This window comes from Lissotriton vulgaris, chromosome 9 (assembly GCF_964263255.1).
Source record: "Lissotriton vulgaris chromosome 9, aLisVul1.2, whole genome shotgun sequence".
NCBI lineage: Eukaryota > Metazoa > Chordata > Amphibia > Caudata > Salamandridae > Lissotriton > Lissotriton vulgaris.
In genome coordinates, this window is record NC_141697.1 from 781,703,124 (window position 1) to 781,731,064 (window position 27,941).

Here is a 27,941-nt window from a genome sequence, read left to right on the forward strand (position 1 = left end):
ATTTCTCTAATTTCTCAGTTTTCCTGATACCCCAATGCATTTCGGACCTCTATGGTCCTTTATATGGGGGACACTGTATCTACAATACCCAAACCAAAATCAATAACAATTTTCGCTTTTAACTGCATTGATCAAATCATGAAACAATCCAGTGTTGTATCACGCATCATACCACTTGTCTTCACCTAAATCCCTTGTCTCTGTTTACCAAATACAGTGCTAAGGAATTTTACAAGTTATTCAATCCGTTCACTTATATCATTTCCAGTTGCTGTCGGCTAACTTGCTGTGCTGCACAGCATAACATAACAGTATGATTTTGATACCGGCACTCCCTTCTCAGAACCGGTCAATGCCGATTCGAATAGGCCTCCTAATGCTTCACTATCTGCCATATGTGCTTACACGAATCCAGCCAACAGACTTTACTCTTAAAATGTTCATTGTTGAAAAAACATACATCCTAGAGAAGCATGAATGGGAACAATTCAGAGTATCTCCCTGTGACCTACTTACTGGAAAAATTAAAGGCACTTAGGAAATGTCTAAATGACTGTATTAAGTAGCATTAGAATAGTACATGGATGGCGTTCCCCTCTTTCACCTTACTGCCATCAAATGCACTGCTTTCGTGGGCTAAAAACTTTTTTTAAAAAACATTTTATGGGGTTGGAAGAATCTTTGTACTATATATATTGTTTCTGTATTTTGAAAGATGAAACCCTCAGAAAAGTGTTCACAGTGACTTTAGTTTGTTTGGTTCAAAAAATCTAATGGTTACTAAGTTGTGTTAAAGGTGGCCTCTGAGAGTATTTCAATACGCAAATAACTTCCTAATGTTTACCTCATTGAGGTTTTCCACTTTTCTGGATTTCGTTGGAATTCGGAAGCAATGGAGGACAACGCCAAGTAGCAGGGATGACTAAACTATCTTGCAAGAAAAGGCAAGTTATAAGGTATAATGCAGCACACTCTACGGCTGTATTATTGAGATATTTTGTCATTTTAAGACAGATTATTACTGTCCGGGCACCAAATTTGTTCAGAGTTTGACCGCAGAATACAGCCTCAGGGATCACTGTTGCACTATACAAATGCATAAAAATGAAATTAAATTAATAAAAATACAGTTAGCATAGAAGGAAAATAAAGACAGTGGAGGCAGGAGGAAGATTGCGAACACTGGGAAAGGACTTAGAGTGAGGAAGAGGTTAGAAGGGTGAAAGCACAGGGAGGCATTCTGGAGGAAAAACACACAAACTGTAGAAGATAACAATGGCACTTGGGTAAATTGTATCAACAAGTAAACTACCATCAGCAAATTTAGCTATCTACAAGACAGGTTGAAAAGTAATACAAGAAAGTAACACTCAACCATGTAGAGAAACTGCGCATAGAACAAGGCACGGGTTGATGAATAAAGGCACTATCCATCCTTAGCCACAACAGCAATAGCATAATTATAAAAACTGTTTATGAGTCAGTGGACAGAATGATTAGATGGTCTAATGCACCCAGTCTCCAGACTGCAACTAGAGGGCCTTGTCGCCGCAGGCCAAAGTCATAGAATGACCTTTGGTAGACCGAATGCTCCTGAAGGAATGCCAATATGGGCTTGAGGAATCGCCACCGCCACAAAAGGGTGACCATAGTGAAGCAGCCTCATCTAAGAATGGCTGCACACTGAGAAGATAACTTACCTCATTCCACAGAGCGTCCACAATATATAGGAGTTGGAAGGCGTTAACTAACATCATAGCGAGCGATGGTACGCCCCTCAGCTCCATTTCTTTCATATGCATGGCCAGGTTTATCAGGGCCTAAGGAGGGAACAGATTGAAGAAAACATGTCACAAGCATTTCCCTTACTTTTGTGCAAACCCTTTCCTTTTTTAAATAGACCTTTTTAGTGCAACTGAGATGGGGAAACAGAGGTCTTAATTTTGTGTATACACCATGCATCCTATACTGCTGTTGTCAGCCTCGGCCCTGCTATTTTGGATCACCCCAGGGGTTATGTTACAAGTTTGCAGTTTTCTGGATGGTGGCATGAAAAAATGTAATATCAAGTGCAAACTCTATGCAACATTGAGTCCTTTACTCCTTTGCAGTTATTGCCAACAAAGGACCCAATTGTGTTGGTTGTGGGCACTTGGCTACTAAGATCCAGTCTGCAACCATCAACTTGAAGCCGGGAAAAGGGCTAAACTGAGGTGCCGGATTTAAGGCACACTTTTAGAACTTCTACATTATGCAACACTACAACATTTAACCTAGAAAACACCAACGAACAATGCTTTATCACATACATTAAACACATAGCTCTCATCTGAAAACTGATTTTAGTTGCCCTGTGTGTACATTTTCGTGGGAAAGACCACAGCCTATAACCATCTGACTGCAGCGTTTCTTTAAATGCAAAACACATTTTTAGACGACTTCAAGCAGCATTGTTTGGTTCAATACTCATTCTCACATCCAACTAAAAGAGTCTTATGCACTCTCAGAAGCTTATGTACTGCGCCACTGTTGACTCACAACACTAGACTATTAAAAAACACAATTTCCGACATAAACTCAAACAACTCCATGAACAGGGGGTAATCATTTAGCCAGAACTAATAAGCCTGCAGTTAATACTGCTTTTAATTCATGGTCTTTTCTTTGCCCTACTGCTGTGTTTCAGAATTAATTACGAGTGTGGTAAAAAAATTAATGTAAGGCTAGGATATGCAACAAGCTGTAATCCCTAAACCACCCTTCCAGTGGCATTCCAGTTAATTAGCCGTGCGAAAAGCAGGCTCACCAGTGGAGTAAAAGGAGTGAGGAAGAGAATGCGGCAATTGAAGTGAGGGATTAATTAACTCAAAACCATACTGTCATCCCTGCCTCATGCCCCTCAGCTCCCCTCTCTCCAAACCCATGAAAAGTTGGGCTTCTGGCCCAAGAAATAAATTGTCAGGACAGTCAGCCTTGGCATTTACTAAAGCCTGAAGCTCTCACATGGCCAACTGTATGGGCTGATAAAAATAGTGGTAACAAATTTCAAAACATGCCTGAAAATTCTTGCTACTCATCTAGATGAAACAAGTGGGGCACTGGGACCGGAGGACACGAGGGTTAAGCTGAGGGAGCGCAAGTAGACTAAAAATAACATTTTTATAAAGGGGTATTGTCTTGGTACCACCAATGGATTGGTCATGCTTCAGCTTTCTTGCCAAAGTGTGTAAAAGCCACCATTTTTGAGGGAAGTCTTATAGCATAGTGGTGACTCACGTTCTGTTTTCCATGGTCAGTGAAGGTGGACTCATTACCAAATACCCTCTATCACCTACCCAGCCAATAAGACCAGGCCGCAGCTCACAGAAATACTTCAGGTCAAATTTTCCCAGCCGGGGGTTCAGCTCATGCCCGATGAAGAAGTCATACACGGGGTTACCTGTCAGGTCAAAAAGAAGCGTAATTAATCATTATGGGCTACAGAATAAATGTTGTCTACCTTTGTAGCCCTATTAGGCCGTAACCAAATCAAGCATGGTCAGTTGGTATCATAGTTCAGGCTCTGTACAGACATAACTTATCTGCAGAATAACTGTCAATGTGTAGTCAGATTTGTGTGAAAATAAAGATTGCTTTATTGAAGTGATATAATAATGAATACAAAATAAAAAAGTAATTATCATAAATCTTGTCATTCATTTTATATTAAGTTGCAAATCAAAACAACAAACAATAAAGAATCCGATAATGACAAAAATATGTCTTAACTTTAACGTTAACTGAACACTATATCAACTTATTCCTTCATACTGATCTCTATATGTGCGTCTTTGCCTGCTTTTACCTCTCTCTCTCTCTCTCTCTCTTTACAACTGCACCTCCTTTGACTGGTACCTCTCCCCTGAGACCCACCACTGCATATGCCCATCTACACCTGCATCTACCTGTACCCCCATCTGTTTACTTACTTCTAAACCTATCAATGCCTCAACACCTAACCAGAGGTGGCTTCATGACTGGGGGCAAACACAGTCCAATCACTTAAGAGACCTTAGGATCATCTCTTCCAGGGGCTTGCATTTCTCTCTACATTGTTGCATCTTCAGGTTGCATGTTTTCTCAAAAAGACTCCTCTATAGTCCCAAAACTTTACTTTAAAATTGACCTTGATTTAAAATGTCTGAATCTTGTCTGTCCTCGTTTCCTTTCAAAAGTCCCTCTCAATCCTCGTCATGCTTTCTTTCTTGGAGTACAACCTACTATAAGTCACATGCATGTTTACCTTAATCTCTATTAGAACATTGGAATGTTGGGAGCTCCATTGAAAACAATGGAGTGCTCTGGGCTTATAATGGCTGGTATAAGCCTGGAGCTCCAACATTCCAATGTTTCTTTGTTCACAGCTCTGGCTGTGAACAAAGGCTTCAGGGAGCCTGAGGGGATGCCAATCCCCTCACGCTCCCAAAAGGCTTTGTTTTTTTTGTTAGAACATTCTGTCCTCTAGTGACAGAATGTTCTAATAGCCTTATAGCCCTTCGTAGATGGGCTATACCGCTATTAAAGTCCCTCTCCCTTGTTAAAGGCCCTCGCCTTCGGCTCGGGGCCTTTAACGTTGGAGAGGGCCTTTAATATAGCCTTATAGCCTGCCGTAGAGGGCTATAACGGCTATTAAAAGGCCCTCTCCAGCGTTAAAGGCCCGAGCCAAAGGCGAGGGCCTTTAACAAGGGAGAGGGACTTTAATAGCGGTATAGGCCATCTACGAAGGGCTATAAGGCTATTAGAACATTCTGTCACTAGAGGACAGAATGTTCTAACAAAAAAAACAAAGCCTTTTGGGGGCGTGAGGGGATTGGGATCCCCTCAGGTTCCCTGAAGCCTTTGTTCACAGCCAGAGCTGTGAACAAAGAAACATTGGAATGTTGGAGCTCCAGGTTTATACCAGCCATTATAAGCCCAGAGAACATTGTTTTCAATGGAGCTCCCAACATTCCAATGTTCTAATAGCCGGTATAGCCCTCTACGGCGAATTATAAGGCTATATTAATGTATTTCTCCAAAATGCCACACCTCATTTCATAGAACAGAACCTCTCTTTTTTTTAAACCATACACTGTAATCTAACAATAACTCATTTCCTGTTGTCTGTCTCTTGATTCCATCAATCATTTGTATGAACTAAAATATTCCCCACCAATGATCACATCTAAACCTGTCAATTAAATTTACTGCAGTGAAACTGGAATGAACGAACAATGTTTTCCAATGAGCACAGAACTAATCCTGATAACCAACAATAAATAACCACTGGATTAAACATTAACCTTGGGTTCCAGAGTGATGGGTTTTCTGGTATAAAGGAGTTCAACTCATCAGGGGTAGTAAGCACTATATAAATGCAACTAGCAGCCCGCCCCGGCGTTGCCCGGGGCAGAAGGGACTGGGGGCAGCATCGCAGCAGGAGAGGCACAGCAGAGCGGCCGTTTTGTTGGTCCTGGCTGCTTCTGCTCACGCTTTGTTTTCCCCGACGTCCCGACTTTGTGGAAAAGGCTTTCTGAGCACTCAGTGTTCATGGCCCCCGCCCGTAGTAGGTACTGGTCGCTTCTGCCCACGCTATGTTTCCCCCGACGTCCCAACTTTGCGGAAAAGGCTTTCTGAGCACTCAGTGTTCATGGCCCCCACCCATCGTAGGTCCTGGCCGCTTCTGCCCACGCTTTGTTTCCCCCAACGTCCGACTTTGTGGAAAAGGCTTTCTGAGCACTCAGTGTTCATGGCCCCCGCCCGTCGTAGGTCCTGGCCGCTTCTGCCCACGCTTTGTTTCCCCCGACGTCCCGACTTTGAGGAAAATGCTTTTTGAGCACTCAGTGTTCATGGCCCCCGCCTGTCCCTTGGTGCGCAACTGCGGCTGCTTGACTTACCTCATCCGCTGCTCCTCCCTGCGCTGCTGAGTTTATCGCTCCATTGCTCCTCCGCTTCTCGCCACTCCTCACCGATTGTCCGCTCGCCGCTCCTCCTCGCCTGTCCGCAGCTCCTCCCCGCGCTCATGTCGGCCGCTCTTCCTCTTGCTCCTGAACGCCGCTCCTCTCCGCGCTCCCGATGTCATCATACACGTCGCGGCCGGCGCTACTTCCAAGGGACTACTTTTTTTTTATTCGTAAATTTTTTAAAGAACGTATATTTTTTATTTTTATATAGCCTATGTCCTTCTGCTTGCCCTGACGTTTTCAAAGATGTCTTGGGTGTTTGGATTGGTGGTGTACTTTTCGAGTTTACCTGGCTCAAAGGCCACAGTTCTCTCTTTATAATAGTAAGTATAGATTACAATATAATACATCTACCTTGACTCACACCTCTCCATGTACACTTTTACAATTACCTTTACCTGCAAGTCTATCTATCCCTCGATACATAACAATAGGCAGCATCCTTATTGCACTATACTCTTATCTCATCACGTGATGGGATCCCTTACATCCTTCTTATTATCATTGGAGGGGGAATACGGCACACTTGCATGGGTGTCTTGCTTAAAAACACATCTAGTCTTGGGTGGTACAAAAACACATTATGAGCATGTCAAAATAGGTGTTTGCTTTAGATTTCATAGCATTTTTCATCATCTTTTATTGATGTATTACTACCCCATTAGAACTACTGCTCAGTTAATACATCATGTCAACTAAATCAACTAAAATCAGTTTCCTTTTTAGGACCTGACACTAATATTCTGTCACAACCCAATTTGAATGTATGCATGTTATTTGACGGCCTCTGTGCCACTTGTAGCACTTTTTTAAGTCTCGCCTGGGCACCGCTTGCGCTGTCTCTTCAAGACATGCTGTATTCAGGTATGGACTTCAAGCTCCGCCCATTTTTCCTTCATCTTTTCAATTGGCTCCTCTTAAATCCTCCTTTTCTCCTGTTGTAACCTCCCAGGAGGACGGTCCCATTACATGTGTTGTTACTCGGGATGTTTTAGTTACAGTCTGTGAGCACTATTTTCTTAAATGACTCTTCTGCCTGCTGTTGCAGGACATGCTCGGTTTACTTTACTTGATCAGCTTCATTTGCCTGCCCACTTAATATCCCTGTGCAGTCAGACGTCCAACCCCACAACACTGTTTGGCCACCCCCACCACCCCTCCGACATTGCTTTTTTACATTATTTTAAATTAGTATATTTTAGTGCGGCCAGAGGGAAGATTAAGTAATTTGCACAGATTCACTGGATGTTCAGCCAACGTTGAGGCTTGAACAAGGATCTCCAGCTCCCTAGTCAGCAACTCTCACTGCTGCACCACATTCTGTCACTCTGGGGATCCATGTTGCAGTCTCCCTATGTTTTCTTCAAAGGTGCTGCCTTTTTTATGCACTTTTTAATGGGTTTTATGCACTTTTTTATGGTTTATATTTACACTGCTTAAAATGAGTTAAGAGTAGCAAGGTGCATCCCATTTAGCAATATTTGGCCTTTGAAGATGGCGGTCGTTGTGGGCCACTCTTATTGTGGCATTCAGATGACGAACCCAGCATCACGTCCTTTACACAGAGATCACGTGCCCCAATGCGATATTATCATCCTACGGCTACTTTCCATATACAAATAGAGTGAGTATGTTTGATTAATCTGGCACCTCACTTTATTAGTTTTGTGTTATCCCCTTGCATATAAGGAGATTTAGTTACTCAGTGATTATTCTGGTTAGTTTATTTATTACTCTTATGATGAGCCAGGAGTAGCCGGGTGCATTGTAATGAATTATTTCTGGCCACCTTTGCTTTTAATTAGGTGGCCGCTTTGAGTCGTTAAAGTGGTTCTATCTATTATTGGCACATGTTATGTCTTGCTTCGCAGGTCCTTTAATTATCAGGCCGGCCCCCACAGGGTCTAATAAGGTGGATGCCGTGGCATATCACTCATATTTGGAGCAGGGCTGCCCTCACATTGCTGTGAGTTCCTGAGGTGCTGGTGCCACGGCATTTCATTTTGAAACCTGGTGATTCCATTACATCTTCTATACGAGTACGTACGGGTTTCTTTTCATTACGTTGAACGATTATTTAGTCTGCTCCCTTCTATATATTTTTATTTTTCACACATGTACAGTTATTGTTTATTATAGGTTCTATTGTGAGCCATTTTTCTGATGTTTGGTTCAGCTCCTGATTTTCTGTCAATTTTGAAATGGCGTTTTGCAGCCCGCCCGAAGTTATTTTTATGCTAAATGCCATTCAGGTGAGCCAGTCTCCCTTTTATGTTTAAATATCTTGCTGCACTGGTTTACATGGGCCCTAGTTCCTTTTGTGGCCCTTCATTTAAGTAAATTTTGTAGCTGGATGTTATGCATGCTTCATTATTTCTGAGTTCATTGGGTTCTGGTTCTGGCCATACTCGTATGTGCTTCCAGCATTTGTGGGCTCAAATTTGATCATCTGCAAACTGTGCATTATATCATAAACCTAGTATATATGACACTGGGTGAGAGTTCTACCAGCTTTAACATAACCAGCGGCCCGCTGGCAATATGTGGTTTGATAATCTCATTGTGTAACCTCATTCATGTTTTTCTTATAGCTGAATCTGAACATATTTCTTTCCGGATTCTGGCATTGGGAGACATCTACTACATCGGATATCGGCATTTGTCCATCTCTGAATAAGGTTAAAGATGACCTAATTCAGCTCTGTGAAAAACCTGATGCTGTTTCTCAGTTTCTTTTTATTAATTTTTTTCTAAGTTTTAGGCACATTGGCCTATTTACTGTGTACATTTTGGAGTCTTTCTTGTTTAGCTTGCCCAGCAACGTTAAATGCTTAGAAACCACAAAACAAAAGTCTAAAACCCTCAATTACAACGCCAATAGCTCTAACTTAAACCAATGCGAGACTGACTGCATTGCAAATGCTTGTTCTATTCATGGCATTGTGGTCCTACAAGGCTTGGAAAATGCTTCTTATTGAGATCAGGGTGTACAATACTTCACAAGGGGTTAGGAAGCACACTGCCTCCCATCTCAATACAGTTCACCGCATTGCATTCAGGTAAATGCAGTACAGTTACCTCAAAGAGAAAAGTCATCTGGGGTTGCTGAAATGCTGGCCAAGTCTTCACAGGTCACAGTACCACTCCACAAGCATAAAGGTGCATTACAAGTGAGCTCAACAGCTTGTTGGCTCAAGGGAGCTTTTTAAAAACAAGGGGGAGGGATCACACTGCCTCTCATCCCAGCTCAGTTCACCCCCATTGCATTCTGGTAAATGAAGTAAACTTACTTCAAAGTTTTTTTTTATTGAGTTTTATCTTTCCATCATTGCATAATAGATCTGTATTCATTATACAACCTCAGTGCGACATGAGTAACAACATACAGTACATAATGCAAACACGCATAGCAGTACATTTAGTTCAGTTGGACTTTTGTTGGCTACCCAGCGAAGGTATTTGTGACCATCCCAATTTACATGCAGACACTTAGTGCCTCCACTCACAACCTATACAAAGAATCACAGTATTCAACTTACTTCAACACATCTGGGTGCTCCAAAAGATATAATATTACAGGGCTCCAGATATCTTTTAGCCTGGAGAAGACTGGTAATTCCTCAGCATATATGTCCAGTTGTTCTCTGGTATAAACAACATCCCTGAACCAGGTGGTCACGGTAGGTACAGTCTTCCCGCCCCAATTCTTTGCTACTAATCTCTTGGCCAGTAGCAACGAAACAGCTACCAATTTGCGATTGCATGGTTTAATTGTCTTAAGCAATCCCAGTAAACATATTTGCGGGCCCACAGTCCCAGGCAAGGTGCTTAAAACCTGCACTCTCTACACCACACCGTACACAGCGCGAATCAGCCCGCAGCCCATATCGGTGTAGTCTCTCGAGCATATAGTACATTTGATGAATACGTTTAAAATGTATTATCCTGAGATTACAATTTGCAGTGAGGCGTCCGGTTCGCACACAACACGTCACCCAATCATCCCACACCAATAGTGTATCCAACAGTGCATTCCATTTTTTATAAGCCACAGATGTAACCATATAATTCTCAACAAGTATAGTGGTATATAACCTGGTTATTACTCCGGGTACATTGCCCTAATGGCTGCACGCAATCTCTCATATACAAAATCTACCATAGCAGTATGGTTTTTTTTTCACAGTGAGGGCTTCTAGGGTTATAAATGTTCTGCTGGGGTAAAGGTCCCGTAGTGTGGCGACCGCAGCCTCCCTCCGTGTATCCATTGACCCCTATTCCTGGGCGACTGAGATGTCAGGGTGTGCATCTACCAACAGGGCAATTGCATACAGATACTTCCTGCCTGCCCTAACCTGCAGATCCCGCCACACGCGGGAATTACAGCTCACTGTGTTTATGTGCATTCTGGGATTCAAAGGTCGAGTGTAAAGCAGCATTGCCGTGAGTGGGACTGGATGAGCATCATCCGCCTCCACCGCTAAGTGCGATAGTTAGCATTGCGGGAACTGGCAGTAGTGCGCAAACTGTGCCTGCACACACAAATAGTACAGTCTCTTGTCAGGCGTTTTAAAGCCGCCCGCTCAAATGGTTGTACCAGAGTCTCCCAGTTGCAGGGCAGCTGCTTACCTGCCCATGTCAGGGTCAGCAACCATGCATGTAGGGAAGCATTTTATTTAACACTATGGGAATATTCATAAACAAATACAGGAATTTAGGCAATATCGTCATTTTTATCACTGCAAAGTGATCCGTTAGGGAAAGTGGGAGGCGTATCCATCTAGCTAACTGATCTGTTAGTGTTGTAATCGCTCGCCCATAGTTCATTTGCATTACTACCTATGGAGCCCTATGTATCCAGACCCCTAGATATTTAACGGGTTTGGAGGCCCAAGTCAGGGGGCATTCTAGCTCGTACGATGTGGTGCACTGTGTGAGCGGAAATAATACTTTTTCCCAGTTTATATGAAGGCCTGAATACCCTCCGAATTTTACATAGTCCCTGAATAAGGGCTTGAGATTTGTCTCAGGTTCCCGGACATAAAGCAACATGTCGTCTGCATATAAGGATATAGCTATCGGCCACTTTCGGAACCCCAGCACCGCCTGTCCATGCCGCTGCCTGATCTTGCACACTAATGGCTCTAGCACGAGAGGGAAAAGCATTGGTGACAGTGGACATCCTTGCCTAGTACCTCTGCAGATTTGGATAGGGTCTGACACAAACCTATTTACACAAATTCTCGCTGGCGGTTCAGAGTAGAGCAAATGTACCGGGTGCATAAACAAAGAGGGGAGCCCCATACGACTCAGCACCATGAACATATAGCCGCACTGTACAGAGTCAAATGCCTTAGCAACATCAAGTAACACCCCAGTTGCCTTCAGTTCTGGGTTCAATTGGTGCAGTATTGCAAACAAAGTTCTCAAATTATATGTTGTGGATCGCTCCTGCACAAATTCGGATTGACCTGGTAGCACCAGAGTGGGCATCAGAGTGGGCACTAGGGGCTGTAATTTCATCGCAATTATTTTAGCTAAGATTTTTACATCATTATTCATTAATGATCATGGCCGGTACGGTTTACATCTTTTAGGGTCCTTGTCTGGCTTCAATAGCATGACTATCAGAGCCTCAAGCAGTGTGGGAGGGAGTTTCCCGCTATCGTATGCCTCTGCATACACCTCTACCAGTCTTGGGGCCAACTGGTCTACGTATGTTTTTTAAAACTTACGGGGCAGGACATCAGCGCCCGCTGCCTTTCCATCTGGTAGTTTTTGTATAGCCCCTCTCACATCATCCACGGTTAGCGGCTGCAGGAGAAATTCCTTTTGACCTGATAATTGCCAACCCAGCATCACATCGTCAAGATAGCCAGCTATCTCAACGTCGGTAGCCGTCGGTCAGTGCGCCTATAACTCAGCATAAAAATCAGAGAACACTGGTAGTATATCAAATGTCGTATACCGAGTGGTTCCGAGTTTTTATCCAGTATTTTGACTAGGTTAACCTGTTCTTTGTACTCGGAGAGTTTTGCGGCCAGCGTACGTCCCGCACTGCCCCCCTCCCCATACTCTCTTGCCATCCAGCGCCGCGACCGAAATCGTACCTCCTGTTCTGCAATCTCAGCATGTTCAGAAATTAGCTCTCTCATCTTTGCTAAATGTTTGAGTGCTGGTTGAAGCTTGTAATGGCATTCTAGATTCTATAACTTACTTTCAATGTCTCGCATTTTGTTAAGGAGTGACTTTAAGACACCAGCTTGTACCCCCATACATTCCCCTCTGATAGCAACTTTAAAAGCCTCCCAAAGTGTTCCTGCTTCCTTAGCTTACCCTTCATTTTCATGAAAGAAATTGCCAATTGGTGTCCCTATTGTGGTGTGAAAAACTGGATCCAGCAAAGGCACTGCCTGCAATCGCCACTGAAACGGGGGTCTGGTATACTTCGGCACCGCCAACTCCAAGAATACAGGAGCATGCTCGGATAACGTTCTAGCCAGATGCACCACCCACTCTGTCCATGTACACACCTCTTTAGAAACCAGCCAATAGTCCAGCCTGGGCCATTAGTTATGATACAAAAGTACCTTCTTTCGTGCCTGGATTTTGCACTCTACGTACTTCAAAGTTGCTGCAGTTTTTCACCAAAGTTGGTGCAGGTAGTGCTGTTAATTCTAGACACATGTTTCTGAGTTCAGCCCTTCTCCAGTAGAGAGCAGAAGTAATAGAGGGCAGATAAAAGTCATCTGGGGTTGCTGAAAAGCTGCCCAAGTCTTCACAGTTCACAGTACCACTCCATGTATCCCACATAATATGTTTTTTGACCATGACAATTTACCATTGGGTAATACCTCTGGTAACATTTATTGTGCTTGTGTGATTCTATCTTTTTACTAATTTCTAATTAGCTCAGTATGTGTCATACCACATACAGTCACAAAAGAACCTACTGTTTTAATCTTTACCAGACTCAAATTTCCTATTGGTTGTCTGCCACTTGACTCACTTGAAGGTGACTGTCAGTCTTCGACGCATTACTCTATCAACATTGTATTAGGAATAAGACTTCTGAGTTACAATAGGAAAAATCTGAAAATTGGAATACTGTTTTTCATCCTCATTCCTGTTGTAAACTAATTTCTTAATTACAATGGGTGAAACAGTGGCAACCTTGGTTTCGATAGACACTGCTATTAAAACTATTGCTCTCTGCTATTTTCAGGATTTGTATATTGGAAAGTCTACAAGTCTTGGCCCTGAAAAGAATAGAAGAAATATGCTTAACAGACCTCCCTGCTTTAAGTTGTGCTCAAAAAAAGACACTAACGAGCAAAGGATCACATAATCAGGCTATCAACTTAAAAGAGCTCCAAACCGTTGTACAGTGTAGTTCATTCTGTTAGTGCCCACCTTTGTCTCTGAATGCTACAGTACTACCCCTGTTAAAAAACAGCCTATCTTCGGCTCTGATGATCTGGTGAATTTTTGCCCTATTACTTCGTTTTTAGGTAAACTTCTTGAGTATGGTTCTCCACTTCACTGACTGACGTCACCGAGCACAATGTTTACATTCCTATCAATCTGGCATCCTTTCACTAGTGGACGATGTAATGTTTATGCTGGAAGGTGCATTTCTGCTCCTCCATCTCTCATTAGCCTTTAATTTGTTGACTATGCGAAAGCTTCTTTCTGGTGTTTTGTGTGTGCATGGGTTGGGTTGTACAGGTCCAGGTCTGGTTTAAAAATTACAAACCTGAAGAACCCTATTTTGATCTGTGGGTGCCCCAGGTTCAAGCCCCACTTAATTTAATGTGGATGGCCAGACAATAAATCTATGTGGGATTGTTGTTTAACATCTACATGGGGGAAGTATTAACTGGCTCCAGTATGTAATCCTCCAATATGGGAATCTTTCGGCATCACCTGCACGGATGTTCATCGTTTACCAAATGAATCTGGGAGGGCCATGAATTGAAATTCTCTCCACTTTTTGAAGCTTAGCTCCTCAAACACTGAATGTATTTTGTTCACAACTCCCAAGACATCCACAGGCTTAATTAACTTTTTCCTCTGGGCATTGTTCCAATACTCTACTGTGAAGTCTCAAAGTTTAGTAGTTTTTAATTCAAAACTCTTTTCTCATGTAACTCACTGAAAGAATCTCACAATCATGTTTCTTTCAACTCTTTTTGTTAAGGAAATTTCATCCTTTATTAGGCACCACTGATTTCAGAACCACTGCTCAGAACCCTCTTTGTTTTTAGATGCATAACAGAAATGCTGCTTTGACTGATTTACCTACTGTTGTACATTTCCCGTGACATCTATTAGTATATAGCAGCTTATTTGATTACTAGAACTAGCAAATTCATCCCAGTAGTCCAGTGGTATCTCATTTGCACACATGTTGGAGTCGGACGTTCTTTTTAAAATGGTCCAAACGTGGTAGTTTGTTCTGAACAGTAAGTGTGGGCATAAAAAAGTTAAAGATGGATGCTAAATGCCACACATAAATCATTTTTAATCTCTGTTCTTGTGATGAAGAATTCTCTCCTTCGCGTAGGAGGACCTGGGAGGTTTTTGAGATGCGTGCAATACACAATAGGGTTATAAGGACACACACACAACATTCTTCTGACCTTGTTTGAATGTTGACTCCCCCGCCTATATAGGAAAGTTGCAGACAATGATAAAGTGAGCACAAAGGTGAGTACCTGCCACTTAGCTCTGGATTAGCTGCTTATGTGAGGCACTTCCTCTATTTTTCCCACATAGTTGCACAGTGGTGATCCCTGGGCACCAGGTCTGTTTTAATGTATAAATAGATGGACACTGGAACAAATATCTCTCTGAATGGATGATTGGGGGATCCCCTGGACAAAGAATTAAGGGTGTTGTCCATAAGTGACTTGTTTGAGTGGAGTGTGCCCTGAATTTATTTACATCTGTAACTCCCCTTTTTTAGGTTTTGCCTGGCTTCCGCTGCGCAGCAGCGTTCGCGCAGGCGAAATCTTTTGAGAACAGTATGTGGCTTTGTCCCGACTCTCTCTTCCATTGGCTAGCTCCATAAATGGAGGCGAGCCATTGGAAGAGAGAGGCGTCCGTCATTGTCCGAGGCGATTCGTGGGCGTTCAGTACATTTTTTCCCTCTCCGCCCCTTTTAAAACTTCATTGCAGCGGTGGGCGTTTTTTTTTTCTTTTTTCCAGCCTTTTATTTTGTGATTTCCCCCGACCGCCACCAGAAGAAGGTTGTGCGCTCCTCTCTTGTTTAAGTGCTTGTTCAAGGTATGTGCTTTAGTTACTACACTTCATTGCCTGTATTTTAAGCATACGATAAAACCTAGTTCGTGTCCTGGTAAACAACGGAAACGTGTCGTCTTAACCTGCATGCGTTGCAGTGCATCTCATGGGCCGAGTAGGAAAACGCCCCAGGGCTTCTCTATGTTTAGCAAGAATTCTTTCACTTAACACTTTTTCTTGCATGTTCTCTTAATTGCTGCGTTCCTAAAGCTGTGCATGCAGTTCAGATTCCCCTCGAGGCTTTATTCACGCAACATAATTGAAAGTAAACTGAATAATTAGGACGCCACATGAAGGCACTGGTGACACGACGTTCTCGGCCAAAAATAAGTAATACGTACTCTTTCTCTATTCTGTACTTATAAGGCAGAGATAGACAACGTTGTTAGAACCTACAATTGAATGTGGAATGGGTCTAAAAAGGCAGTGTTGGTAGAAAGCCAGGCCCCAATGAAATAGCGCAAACCCGCTTTTAGTGGAGCCATTTTGTTTTATTCTAGACTACTCTCGACTCCCCGAGCTCAGGAGCAGATGTGTATCGGGGTCCACGTGGAACTGTCGCCCAGTTTCTACCCTGCACTGGAGTTTGATTTTGCGTGAAGGATCCCGGCTAAATGGCACCCGGGCCGGAATTTCCTGCGAGCAAGTGCTGTGCTGGCGCTGCATTTCCATATGAGTGCTTGGAGAAGTTTGGCACATGCGGAGGAGAGTTCTAAAAATAACCTCGAGCAGACTGTGTGGGCAGGTCCGGTTTCTGGTTCTAGCCGAGTTGGCTGCACTGAACTTGACTGTCGCTGCAGCAAGAGCGCAGTTTGGAAGTGAATTGGGTTCGATTCCCACGTCGGGCAGTGGTTTGGGCAGTACACCCGTATAAAATCCATGGATACAGGGCATCGACATGGCTGAAGACTCATGTAAGATCTGATTTTTGAACCCTTAATATCGACGCCATTTCGAGGATTTTTGATCTGGTCTCCAGATTTGAATGGATTAGAACTGTCAGGTTTCTCATTGTTCTGCATTATTGAAGCTAGCCCCACCCCTCCCCCCTCTCTGTTTAAACCGAGCTATAACCTGTGGATGTGTTACAGAAACACCCTGGCTTCTGGGTAGCTTGTCAGATTGCACTTTCAAACTGATCGCTTTACTGCTAGCATTATCTGTTTGAGCAGCGTGCCTGATGGAAAGTTAAGCTGGCTTTTAAAATACACTCACAATAATTGCCTTTCTGTAATTTTACAGCCAATCGTTGATACCTGCATTCTCCCATATGCACTGCTATGCTTTTGATGTATGAGAGTGCAACCCATATTGGGCTAGATGTAGGTAATTCCCATTTACAGACTCTTAAATACCAAATTTTACCGAATCGGTATTTAAGAGTCTGTAAATGGGAAGGGGGCAGATTTAGGTAATTCCGAATTTAGGAATACCGAATCTGTAAGATTCGGTATTTACCAATTCGGTAAATACCGAATCAGTATTGCCCATTGATTCCTATCGGCCTTGAAGCCCATAGGAATCAATGGGAAATACCGATTCGGTATTTACCGAATCGGTAAATACCGAATCCTGCAAGGGTGCAGGGGGTGTCACTTTGACACCCTCTAGCACCCCAAGTACAGGCTTGTGTGACATGTGGCACACATACATGCCCTAAGGGCATGTCTGTGTGTCACATGGCATAGGTGTGCAAGCACACCTGAATTCGGTATTTTACCACACAATTGGATTGTGTGGTAAAATACTGACTCTTAAGGGCCTGTGGCACTCTTAGGAGTGTCAGCTACATATGGATTTACCGATTCAGTAAATATACCGATTCGGTATTTTACCGAATCAGTATATTTACAGAATCGGTAAAATTACCGATTCGGTAGGCCCCCTACATCTGAAAAGCCTAATACCGGTCGGAAACGGCCGAAATCGGCCGTTTCCGACCGGTATTAGGGCTCCTACATCTGGCCCATTGTGTTTTGGGAGCGAGCAGTAAAGAGGTATACAGTAAATGCTGGCGAGTCGTTTAATCTGGCCTGCTTTCATTTGAACTGGCCTAGTTTTAAAGCAGCTGCTGTGAAATGTGAAATATGATCCATGCTTGTGTGTAAGTCTTGGGGAGGGAACAGGGCTGCTCAAATGTACGAGAAAGATTTTATTGTCATCACATGCCAAATAGTCCTGGATTAAGCAAAAGGAAAGAGCACCTCCTAAAATCGAAGGTTGTTTACTTTTGTTCTTTCAAATTCCTGAGTAAATAATTTAGGCGGGTGTATTATGGATTCTTTATTTTTTCAATAAAACTAGAATGTAATGTGTTGCTAGACCAAGATCTTTGCTTCTGAATGGAATCTGCAACCACCTCTTGTTGATCTGGGATTGTGCATGCTTTGCTGGCTAGAAGCTCTTTTGTTTTGGGAGATTGGACGTTTGCTCCACCCTCTACTGTGGGTTCTCGACGTCACTTCTTTTGGAAGAGAAAATGGATGCCAGTAAACAACTGTTGAGGGTATCCTTCAACCTGCTATGCATGCTCATGGAATTTGTGCATGCAGTGTGTTGCTTACTATAACATGACTAATCTGATTTCAAATCAAATAGTAGAGTCTTCGTGTTTTTTCGCCCCTTTTTTAGCCAGCCTATGTTAAATTAAGCTGAGAGGTTATGTTCGCTTCTATTTATTTATTAATTTTATTTGAAAAGTTTTATATAGCGCTGGCTAGACCCGGGGGTATCAGAGCGCTTTACATGAGTTAGGACATTGCATAGAACATTGTTACATAGTAACATCAGATTACAGTTACCAGTGTATGCTTGGGAGAGAAACGTGAGCATACATATTAATATAGGAAATTAGCTTCCCTGCCCCCTGGCTGTGCTTGCTTCCCTGCCCCCTGGCTGTGCTTGCTTCCCTGGCTGTGCTTGCTTCCATGCCCCCTGGTTGTGCTTGCTTCCCTGCCCCCTGGCTGTGCTTGCTTCCCTGCCCCTTCACTGTGCTTGCTTCCCTGCCCCTTCACTGTGCTTGCTTCCCTGCCCCCTCGCTGTGCTTGCTCTCCTGGGTGGGTGGGTGTGGCTCTGGGTGTGTGTGTGTGGCCCTGGGTGTGTGTGTGTGTGGCTCTGGGTGTGTGTGTGTGGTAGTAATTGCTGTCTGCTGAGCTCGTCCGTAGGGTACAATAGGTCTCACATTTGTGAGAGATTAAGCTAATGGCAATGTAAATGATAATGACATTTATTTATCTGTTTTCAAAACCAACACATAAATACAAATTGTCATTTACAATGCCAACAGCTCTAACTTTTCCAAAGGCGAAACCGTTGCATTGTAAATGCTTGTTTGTAGTGCAACCAAAAACTCCCCGAGTTGCCTCTATCTGTGACTTTCCCCCTCGTCATCAGGATGGAGGATCCTCGGAGGACCTTGCCAGGCAGAAGGATCTCCAGCTAAGAAAACAGCAATTGCCTGATACCTGCGTAATTTAGCACATGACAAATGCCTGGGTGCCTGACCACAGCATGATAAGTGTCTATCATTCTGACCCTTGCTCAAACCGACAGTCATTCATTATGCACTGGTAAAATGGGGGTGGGGCAGGTCGGGCCGCCATTTTACTAAAACAAGTGTGCCATGTATCTACTCTAGTCAAAACACTGTCATTGCACCTTTACAGCCTTATATAAAAAGAAAAGCAGGTTTGTAAACTGATTTCTAATGAGGACATTGTGTTTGTGATCAGTGAAAATCCTCACCTGAGTTTCCACCTGGTGCCAGCTCGGATTCTGCTGCACAGAGGGACTTGAAGTATAGGAAGAAGCTGAGTACCAGAGACAAGATGGCCGCTGAGACTGCGAACTGTAGGAAATGATCGTGTATGTAGCTGAGTCGAACGCCGCAGGCCACGGACACACAAACAGCCAGCGCAGTCAGAATGAAGGCATGGAATGCTGAAAAAGATAAGAAAAGAAGAATAAGAACACCAAAAACTTGCACTGCCAAGATAAATTAATGTTTTTATTAATTCCTGTTGCACTGCTTTCTCAGTGTGCCCCCTTCTCTCATCCCCTTTTTAGGAAGCATTAAAGGGCAACTGTAGCGTTCCTTCTGGACAGCTTGATTAAAGATCGTAGAAGACAGAGGTTAACAAGGATGTCAGCTACATTAAAAAAAATGCTTCATTTTAAGATTTGTGCCATGACGAACCTTGTAGTAACTAGGGAAGCAATTGCCTACAGTGCTCAATGAGAAATATAGTTTTCGAGTGGCACATCCATCTGTTGTTCTGGACACATTCTAGTGAAGTGTTGTACCAAAAAGAATATGGTTAGGGGAAGGAGCAAAAAAAGTTTAAGATCTATGTTTTGGGGTCCAAATGTATGCTAAGGACTGATCATATACCACTGATATGGGGCGGAAGAGTCAAATGTGCATTCAGCCAAATCCTCTACAAAGCTAGTCAGTCTAAGCATAGTACTACTACGATGCAATTTTGTAGCAGATCATACCACAGGATCTATGAATACACAGGTGGACTTTTATGTCTAGGGTGACTTGGATAATAGGAACTGTGTGACAGAGGACCATGGAAAGCAGGTTTAGTACAAGGTAACATCTTACAAATAAAGATAGACGTTGTCATACAGGTACAGCAGGCAGTGAGAGCTATTTGGAAGGAGAAAGTCAGATGTATGTATAAGTGTCACCAAAACGGTCTACCGAGTGTGTAGTTTCAATGAGGGGTGTTCAAAGTTAGAAGTGAGTTGGTAGACCCAATGCTTAATTTGAGCCGGTGGTTACTGGTGGGGGCCACCGGCACTTATTTTTGGGGACTGACACTTATTTTTTCGCATCAGATATTCCCCAAGAGCAAAAGAAGAAAAAACACACACATCGAAAGATAGAGGGCGAAAAAGAAGGACAACACACCACAGAGGGAGAAAGCAAGAATGTGCAGAGTGACTGGTAACGAATTAAAGAGGCCGACTTTTATTTGCACCAGCCGATGCATCCGAGTTGGAGCTTCGGGCCACGGCACTATTTCATTTACAAACGAAGCACTGGTAGACCTTTTGAATGTGGGTTCTTTAGCAAGAAGAGGCTTGCAGAGACATACTTGTGTCCCTCTTGGGTCACTGGAGTTCGAGGTAATGAAATGCAGTCCTTGTAAAATAGCAGATACGAATATGTATGGTATCAGGAGGACGCTGGAGGAAGAATGGTATAGATAGCCTTTGATTTCATGTTCTTCCATTAGATTAGAGTATTGCCATACATAATAATAAATAACTCTTCCTCAAAATGGTCAAAGGTCAGATTTTTAATGACTCCAAATATTAAGACAGTCGCACAATAATTTACTGATACATTCTTAAGTTAGACTACAGAGTAAAGTTTGTATCAGAAAACCAGTAAAGATTTTGAAAAATAATAGGAAAGCACACAGGAAATGCAGTCTTTATAATGCACAAGGAAACACAATTATCAAGCAAGCCGACAAAATTGTAGAGTAAAGTACAATGTGGAGCCTACCACCAACTTTCTAAACCCCTGTGGGCATACTATATTTTGTGTGTAGATTCTTAGACAGGGCCAAAATGATAAGCAATCCAGCAGTAAGCAATATCAGTATCAATTGGTGAGAGAGGATAGCCTTAGGCACAGCACATACTGGAAACGGTTTAGAGTTTAAGTTAGGGTTAGGGTTGCAAATATGGGTAGAGTTTTAAGGGAAGACAGTTGATTATACCTATGGTTGCTTTGAAAGAAAAAATGTGCATGCTGTCTGCAGTCTCCCTTATTATGCGAGTAGGGTCTGGCTATAGCCTAAACCAGCTGCTCATGCCTCCGATCATGCAGCCTGCTTTTCAGCACAAGACCTGGTATACGACCGGTCTCTGTAAACATGGCCTGGACCGTGCCAGGTACTACACCCAAAAACTGTCCCACCCAACGCGGCTGTGCTGTGCCTTTGGTAATACATAGACAGCTTTTGCCCTGTATAGTGAACGCAACGTGGGGCTGCGCTAACCCCTCTCCTACCCAACCCAGGCTTGCACAATCTTTGTCTCTGCGCAGTGGGCTGTGGGTACAGGAACCAGCCTATGGTGATGCCAATGCGTCTATCCCACCCACACCAACTGAGCCCTGCTCCCAGTCCACATGCCCACAGTGTTCACTGTGCGCATCTTTGATAATAAGATGTTACGAAGTGCTTTATTTGTATTCAGGATTTGCAGCTATTCTTCCGCCCCTCTATTTTTTCGCTTATCCATATGTGAATGCTCCAATAACATTTTTTTTTAAAAACTTTTGTGGCATCTCGACACCTTTGGAATTCCCGCCGTGGTCCCCAGAATCATCAAATGCACTTTCTGCCCATTTTTCTCATTCCTTATTTATTCATGGCACAAGCTTCAATATCTCTCATTTTCTAAAGGTCACATTTTTTTTTCTTCAGAGGTTTTTTTAGAGCAAACATTTTCAGCCAATCAGATTGCTCGGTTTTGCAGGTCCCCTGAGGATTTGCAAATTTACATTGAACCAAGAAAAATATTTCCCTGATCTCGTCAGATCCCTTTACTTTTCAATTTTTAGTTGACAGACTAGCAAATTCAAGATCGCAGCCCAACTGTCATGCAGTATGACGAGATGTTATGGAGGGAAGTCGGGTAGGAGCGGGGTTTGGATTTTACACAGGATGTTGTTTTTAAGACACAAGAGGCACTGGCGCCCTAGGGAATGGAAGGGGCTGCTACAGTTTGTGGTGTGGCCCTTTCCTTATTTAGATTGGGCGCCATGCCACCCACTGAATGGCAGTGTTCATCCCAAGCTGAAGTAGTTGGCTTTCTCTGTTCCTGGTTGGTGGGTGAGCTGGTGCCACGGCGCTCCCAGTCTCAGGCGAGCCTGAAATTGTGGAACAACAGAGGACAGAGGATCCCAGTTTCAGAAATAAACTAAGGGGTCTTGATATATTTAGTCACGTTTTTCCTTTATTTTTGCGACAGTGCCTCGGTTCCCAGGAGAGCTGGGTTACTGAAGTTTTGAGGCATTTTGAGCACAGTGGTTTCGTTCACAGCAAGTGGCTCACATAGACAGTTTTTAGGTCTCGCGACCTATCAATGCGCGCAAGCGCATTGAGCGGAGCGAGAATTCATGTCTCGAAAATCCTCGTCAAACCAAGGGCTTCGTTCCTGCGGTTTTCTTGAAGTTCACGTGAATCACGTGAGCAAACAAGCACGCGCATTCACGGCCAGCCCAGCACATCAAAGGGCTTCTCCTCCCCTAATTATTCATGGCCGGTCGCAGGCCGGCCTTACTTTGTTTCCCAAAGGCTTCTCCTCCCCTAATTATTCATGGCCGGCCGCAGGCCGGCCGTACTTTCAGTTTGCTTCTCTTCACCAAGAGTTTGTCCATTCATCTTTACTTTATTTTTTGGTCAACCGCAGCTCTGTTTTTTACCAGCCCTGAGCAGTATAAATATTCTAGGCATTAAATCTCAGTAAGCCTTAAGACATATTTAATGAGTGCTTGTTTTGCGAGTTTATTATTTCTTACTTATGTTTTTAAAATATTCAGCCCTACGCACCAGAACCCGACATCAAAAGTGGGCAGTCGAACCAGAGCAGCTTCCCCTCTAGCAAATGTGATCTTGGCTTCCCGCTTAAGGGCGGGTATACACTTCATCTTGTCCTTATTCAACCCTCGCATGCGTCTAGCACCGAGCTGCTCTGCTGCCACACAGATGCTTAGTGTTCGGCTGATCTAATTAAGCTGTGCAGGTTGGGATTGTAGTTTGCATCAGCAGCGTCCGCTGCGAACTGTTAGATAAGAAAGCGCCACTTGTGCCGAAAGCACAGATTTCTGCATCATGTATGTTAGCTCTGGCTCCTTGAGAAACCAGCGGCCATTTGTCACTGCTAGATTAAAAATAGACCCAACTCTCAGCCTTGCACGATTTATATTTAAAAAGGCACGCATAACTCTGCGGGTTAATTACATTGCCGCAGCATTGTATGAAACTGCACAGGGCGGGCTTGTTACTCAATCATCTCCCAGGATTCGTTTTGCCAACAGCCACTTCATGCACGCCCCACTCCCCCCTACTCCTCCCTCAAAGCAAGACATTTCCCAAAGCCACTTAACGCGCTCCGCAGGTCATAAACCGGCCCATCTGCTCGTGAATCAGCCCCCCTCCCAGTGCTGCCTGTCCTTCTTCAAAGGCAGCTTGTAACCCGAGCTGCCTTCTGCCATTGAATTCTGAACTCTTTTTAAACACTCAATCATGCCACCACCCCGTCTTGTGCGCTGGTCGCCCTTCATGTTTTATGCACTTTTGTTTTAATTTTCCCCCCTTACTTTTGTACCACCACTTCAAAGTTGTCAGAATGCGGACTCGAATCCAGTTCCCCTGCATCAAAGTCGACCGCTCCAGCCATTACGCCAGAGCCTCTTCATTGCCCAGTTCTGCCTGATCAACCCCCCACCCCCTCCCAAATCACAGGCATAACGGGATCAGCATTTTCGTGAAGGTCACTTTATCCACTGTATAAGGAGGAAGCTCTTCAGATGGGCGGAGTTGTGAATAGTTCAACTCATTGCCCGCGGACCACTGATCAGCTGTCTACTCCTCATGACCAGGGAACCGTGCTTAATGTTTCAGCTTAGCGCCCGTTTTTATGTAAACACAGGTAATACAAACAATGGCAGCTATAGCATTATTTTCACAGCAGGCACCCGCTCCCATAACTCGTTTTTTAAAATTTACATTAAATCATGGCTGCAGGAGTCTTCTTGTGCGCCGCTGAACCAAGTCGTTTTTAATAATACTCAATCATGGTAGCACCGTCTAGTGCGCTGGTCGCCTTTCATGTTTTATGCACTTTGTTTTAATCCCCCCCCCTTACTTTTGTACCACCACTTCAAAGTTGTCAGAATGCTGACTCGAATCCAGTTCCCCTGCATCAAAGTCGCCCGCTCCAGCCATTACGCCAGAGCCTCTTCATTGCCCAGTTCTGCCTGATCAACCCCCCACCCCCTCCCAAATCATAGGCATAACGGGATCAGCATTTTCGTGAAGGTCACTTTATCCACTGTATAAGGAGGAAGCTCTTCAGATGGACGGAGTTGTGAATAGTCCACAATACCTTAGATGTTGCCCCAGTGCTTAATTTGTAAAATATTAAGCGCCAGGACTCTGACCAATTTTGATGTATACATTATTCCTAAACAACTGTTCTACTCATCTCTAAATTAGATGAGCAGTGCCACCAAATGGTAGACTGTTCTAAGTATGGTGTTGACCATTAGATGCCAGTGCCGAGAGCACCGATGTTCCCGCTGATTAAACAAACAAGCACTGGCGTTGCCAATAGGTCTCGCAGTAGGAAAGTTGGAGCTATTACAATTGCAAATAACAATGCCTTTTATTTTTGTTTTCATTTTTAAAACATAAAGGGCTTTGTCATTTACAAAACCAATAGCTCCAACTTTCCTACTGCGAGACCTATTGGCAACAACAGTGCTTGTTATATATTTACTGCATTAGCTGACTGCATCAATTTTGCCGGCCTTTGGCAGCTTAGCTGAAGACATAGGAGATGTACCTTTTATGGAAATGCAGATTATTTTTGGAGTATTCTTCCCAGGATGATCCTGCGCCTAAATAACTGAATTAGGCTTTGGCTGGGACATTCTCAAAAAATAAAGATTAAAAAGAAATGACATTGCAGCAGCTGTAGGCTCACCATTTACGGGATAATGAAGCCTGCTGTTGTCTCGAAGAACAAGCCCTTGTGCCACCTGCAAAAAACAAAACAAACAAAAAACAATTTTCATTCAAAATATCATACACATGTAGGCACTGAGAATGTTATATATCGGCCTTTTAATTAATTCTCCTTAAGAATAATAATAAAGATAACAATAGTAATAACAATAATAACGATATGAATAATAATACAGCAAATGCTACAAAGTGACCTAAAACTATCGGCCAGATTCATCAATGTCCCGATTTGCGAGTCCTTAATAGCGATTATTAAGGAATCGCTATTAAGGATTTGCAAATCGGGATTCATGTAGAAATCACAAAAAAAATTGTGATTCCTACAGCCTCCTTATTTGCGATTAGCAAATTGCTAATCGCAAATAAGGAATAACTCCCCATTCATTCCTACGGGCCCATAGGAATGAATGGGGAGTTATTCCTTATTTGCGATTAGCAATTTGCTAATCGCAAATAAGGATGCGATTTCAAGGGTGCCAGGGGTGTCCAAAGGACACCCTGTAGCACCCCTCAAATGTCAATGTAGACTGATGTTGCGCACACACATGTCCAAAGGACATGTGTGTGTGTAACATCCAACTTAGAAAAATGAACTAAAGTGCTTTTTTCTAAGTTTTCGCTATTTACCATGAAGTCTGACTTAGCGGTAAATAGCGGCCAAAAATAGCGAATTCGCAATTTAAAAATGGTTAATGAATTGCATTTAAGGAATCTCAAATAGAGATTCCTTAAATGCAATTCCTCGCAATTTAGCGATTTCGCAATTACCGATTTCTGCATTTGAGATGATGAATCCCAAATGCAAAAATTGCGCTCGCAAAGAGCCAGATTCTCAGAATCTGGCCCTTTGCGAGCCCATTTTTCTTTGATGAATCTAGCTGTTAATGTGTAAATAGTCGGTGTGCTCATTTTTTTCGCCGCTTTGCCGTATCTGCTTTTTTAAAAAATGTTGCATCTTAAGTCCTCACCCAAACCTTGCTTTCCTCTCATCTATGAAATTCTGCTAGGGAATTCCATCGCTCACCGCATTCTCACAGATCTTTCCCACTGAAAGTCCATAGACAGCTGCTCTTATCGGTCTGGTCATCATATCGATGAAGCAGACAAATATGAAATGTCACTCACACAACTCATTCCTTGCCTTGAGAAATGTATTTTAGCAACCTTTAGGCCTCATACTCAGACCACCCTCGGATTTCTCCATCATCGAATCTTCATCATACCCAAGGATATTTCCACAGGTCCATCAGTATCCCAAGTCATTTTTAAAAATGATATTAAAAATCAGATTATATTTTAAGAAATAGGTTTTCTTTTCTGTTTTTTAAAAGGAAAATGATTCAAGCACAAGCGGCAAAATAATAAAAGTGCTGTCCTTCTAATGCCATCGGTACTGAGATAGTCACAACTTTGCACTTGACCACAATGAATTCCAGAGTCCTGAAAATACTGCTTTTCCCCCCACATATATTTTTTCTACTGTTTTTCAGTAAGTTATTCAATTTCAGACTATCTTTTAAAAATGCCACCTCTGTTAAAAGTGTTGGAGGAAGACTGGAGTGATTAATAGGACTTAGGTAACAGGCCCTCCAGCCTATTACAATACGATAATCAAATTAGAAGAGAAAATAAAGATAGCTGCAATTCCATATTCTGCCATGAAACCATCTGTGACAAACTGTTGTCAGCTTTGAAAAACACAGGAGGATATATATATATATTCCTCCAGTGTTCCTATGAGCTGACGACAGTTTGTTGAGTGAGACAAGGTTGAAAAAGGACAAACTACTTTGATGTTGAGGTCCTATTTAGCATCACAACCATCTTTGGTGAGAAATCATTTTTGAGGAGATTTTATCATCAGGTAAGTACTCTACACAGAGAAAATACAGTTCAACAATGAGGCATCCTACTTGAATCCCACATAGCCGACATGCTCTTCTGATAATGAGAAGCCAGCAGGGGATTGCTAGACGCAACCCTCGAATGGATTGGAGATTGTGTGGTTATCATGCCAGTTTTGAGGTAAGTCTGGACTTTGCCTAGGCTCGGGGCTACTAGCTCTCCTATATACTGGGGGAACCTTTTTTTCTGAAATAATGTTAGCGCTGTTTGGTGGACCTAATTACTCCTTTGCTTATAACGTCCTTGATAGCTAGTTCCTCTAAAATATACTTTTTAAAAATAATACTCTTTCCTAGTGTAACGTTTTTGTTTAGCCGGACATTTTTTTAAAAACTTTATGGTCCACGCACTATTGAACAGAAAAACGGGTGAAGTGGTAGCATTAAGATGATTCTAATATGAATTCGGTCGATCAAGGGATTCGGCCATGATTATATGGATGCCATCTTATTTTGAGTTAAACGTAAGACTAGGTTATTCAATACACCCTCGTGGTTTTTTCATTTCTGCTTTTTACCATGAGGAGGTTTATTAACCTATATAATTCCCTTAATATGCAAATCAATAACTTCTCTAGGGAATTATGTTACAAACCTTTTTCAGATTGCCACTGTCTTTGAGTTTAGCAATATGGAATTTTTGCCTGAAAATGTTAAATTGTTGTGTTCTTTTTACTGTTACAGATTATAAGAATATGCTAATGAACGTTCAATTGTAAACCACTATTGTGAATACCTTTCAATTTCGTAACTTGAGGATTATACCCCTGTATTATTGATTTGAAGGTATCCTCATCAACAAAATTATTATTCTTTCTTCTCCGTTAGGGTGTTTTCCATCAATATGTGCACTTTTGTTAAAGCTTTTCACCTTGGGACTGGGGAAAGTCCTTTTTCAATGGTTTTGAGATTAGAGATTGACTATAGGAGTGTGAGCCCTTGGTATCATGAACAATATTTTTTTTAAAATGGTTTCT

General features: G+C 42.8%; 1 protein-coding gene across 1 annotated transcript in view; it reads right to left on the reverse strand.

Annotated features, from left to right (window-relative positions):
- TM7SF2 (transmembrane 7 superfamily member 2) overlaps window positions 1-27,941 on the reverse strand; it is a 93,394-nt gene that overhangs the window by 18,610 nt on the left and 46,843 nt on the right. Inside the window, exons 4-7 of the mRNA XM_086938504.1 lie at window positions 25,020-25,074; window positions 19,029-19,223; window positions 3,336-3,439; window positions 1,701-1,820 (exon numbers count right to left, since the gene is read on the reverse strand). Of these exons, the coding sequence (XP_086794630.1) occupies window positions 1,701-1,820; window positions 3,336-3,439; window positions 19,029-19,223; window positions 25,020-25,074 (474 nt within the window). The remainder of the gene's footprint in view (window positions 1-1,700; window positions 1,821-3,335; window positions 3,440-19,028; window positions 19,224-25,019; window positions 25,075-27,941) is intronic.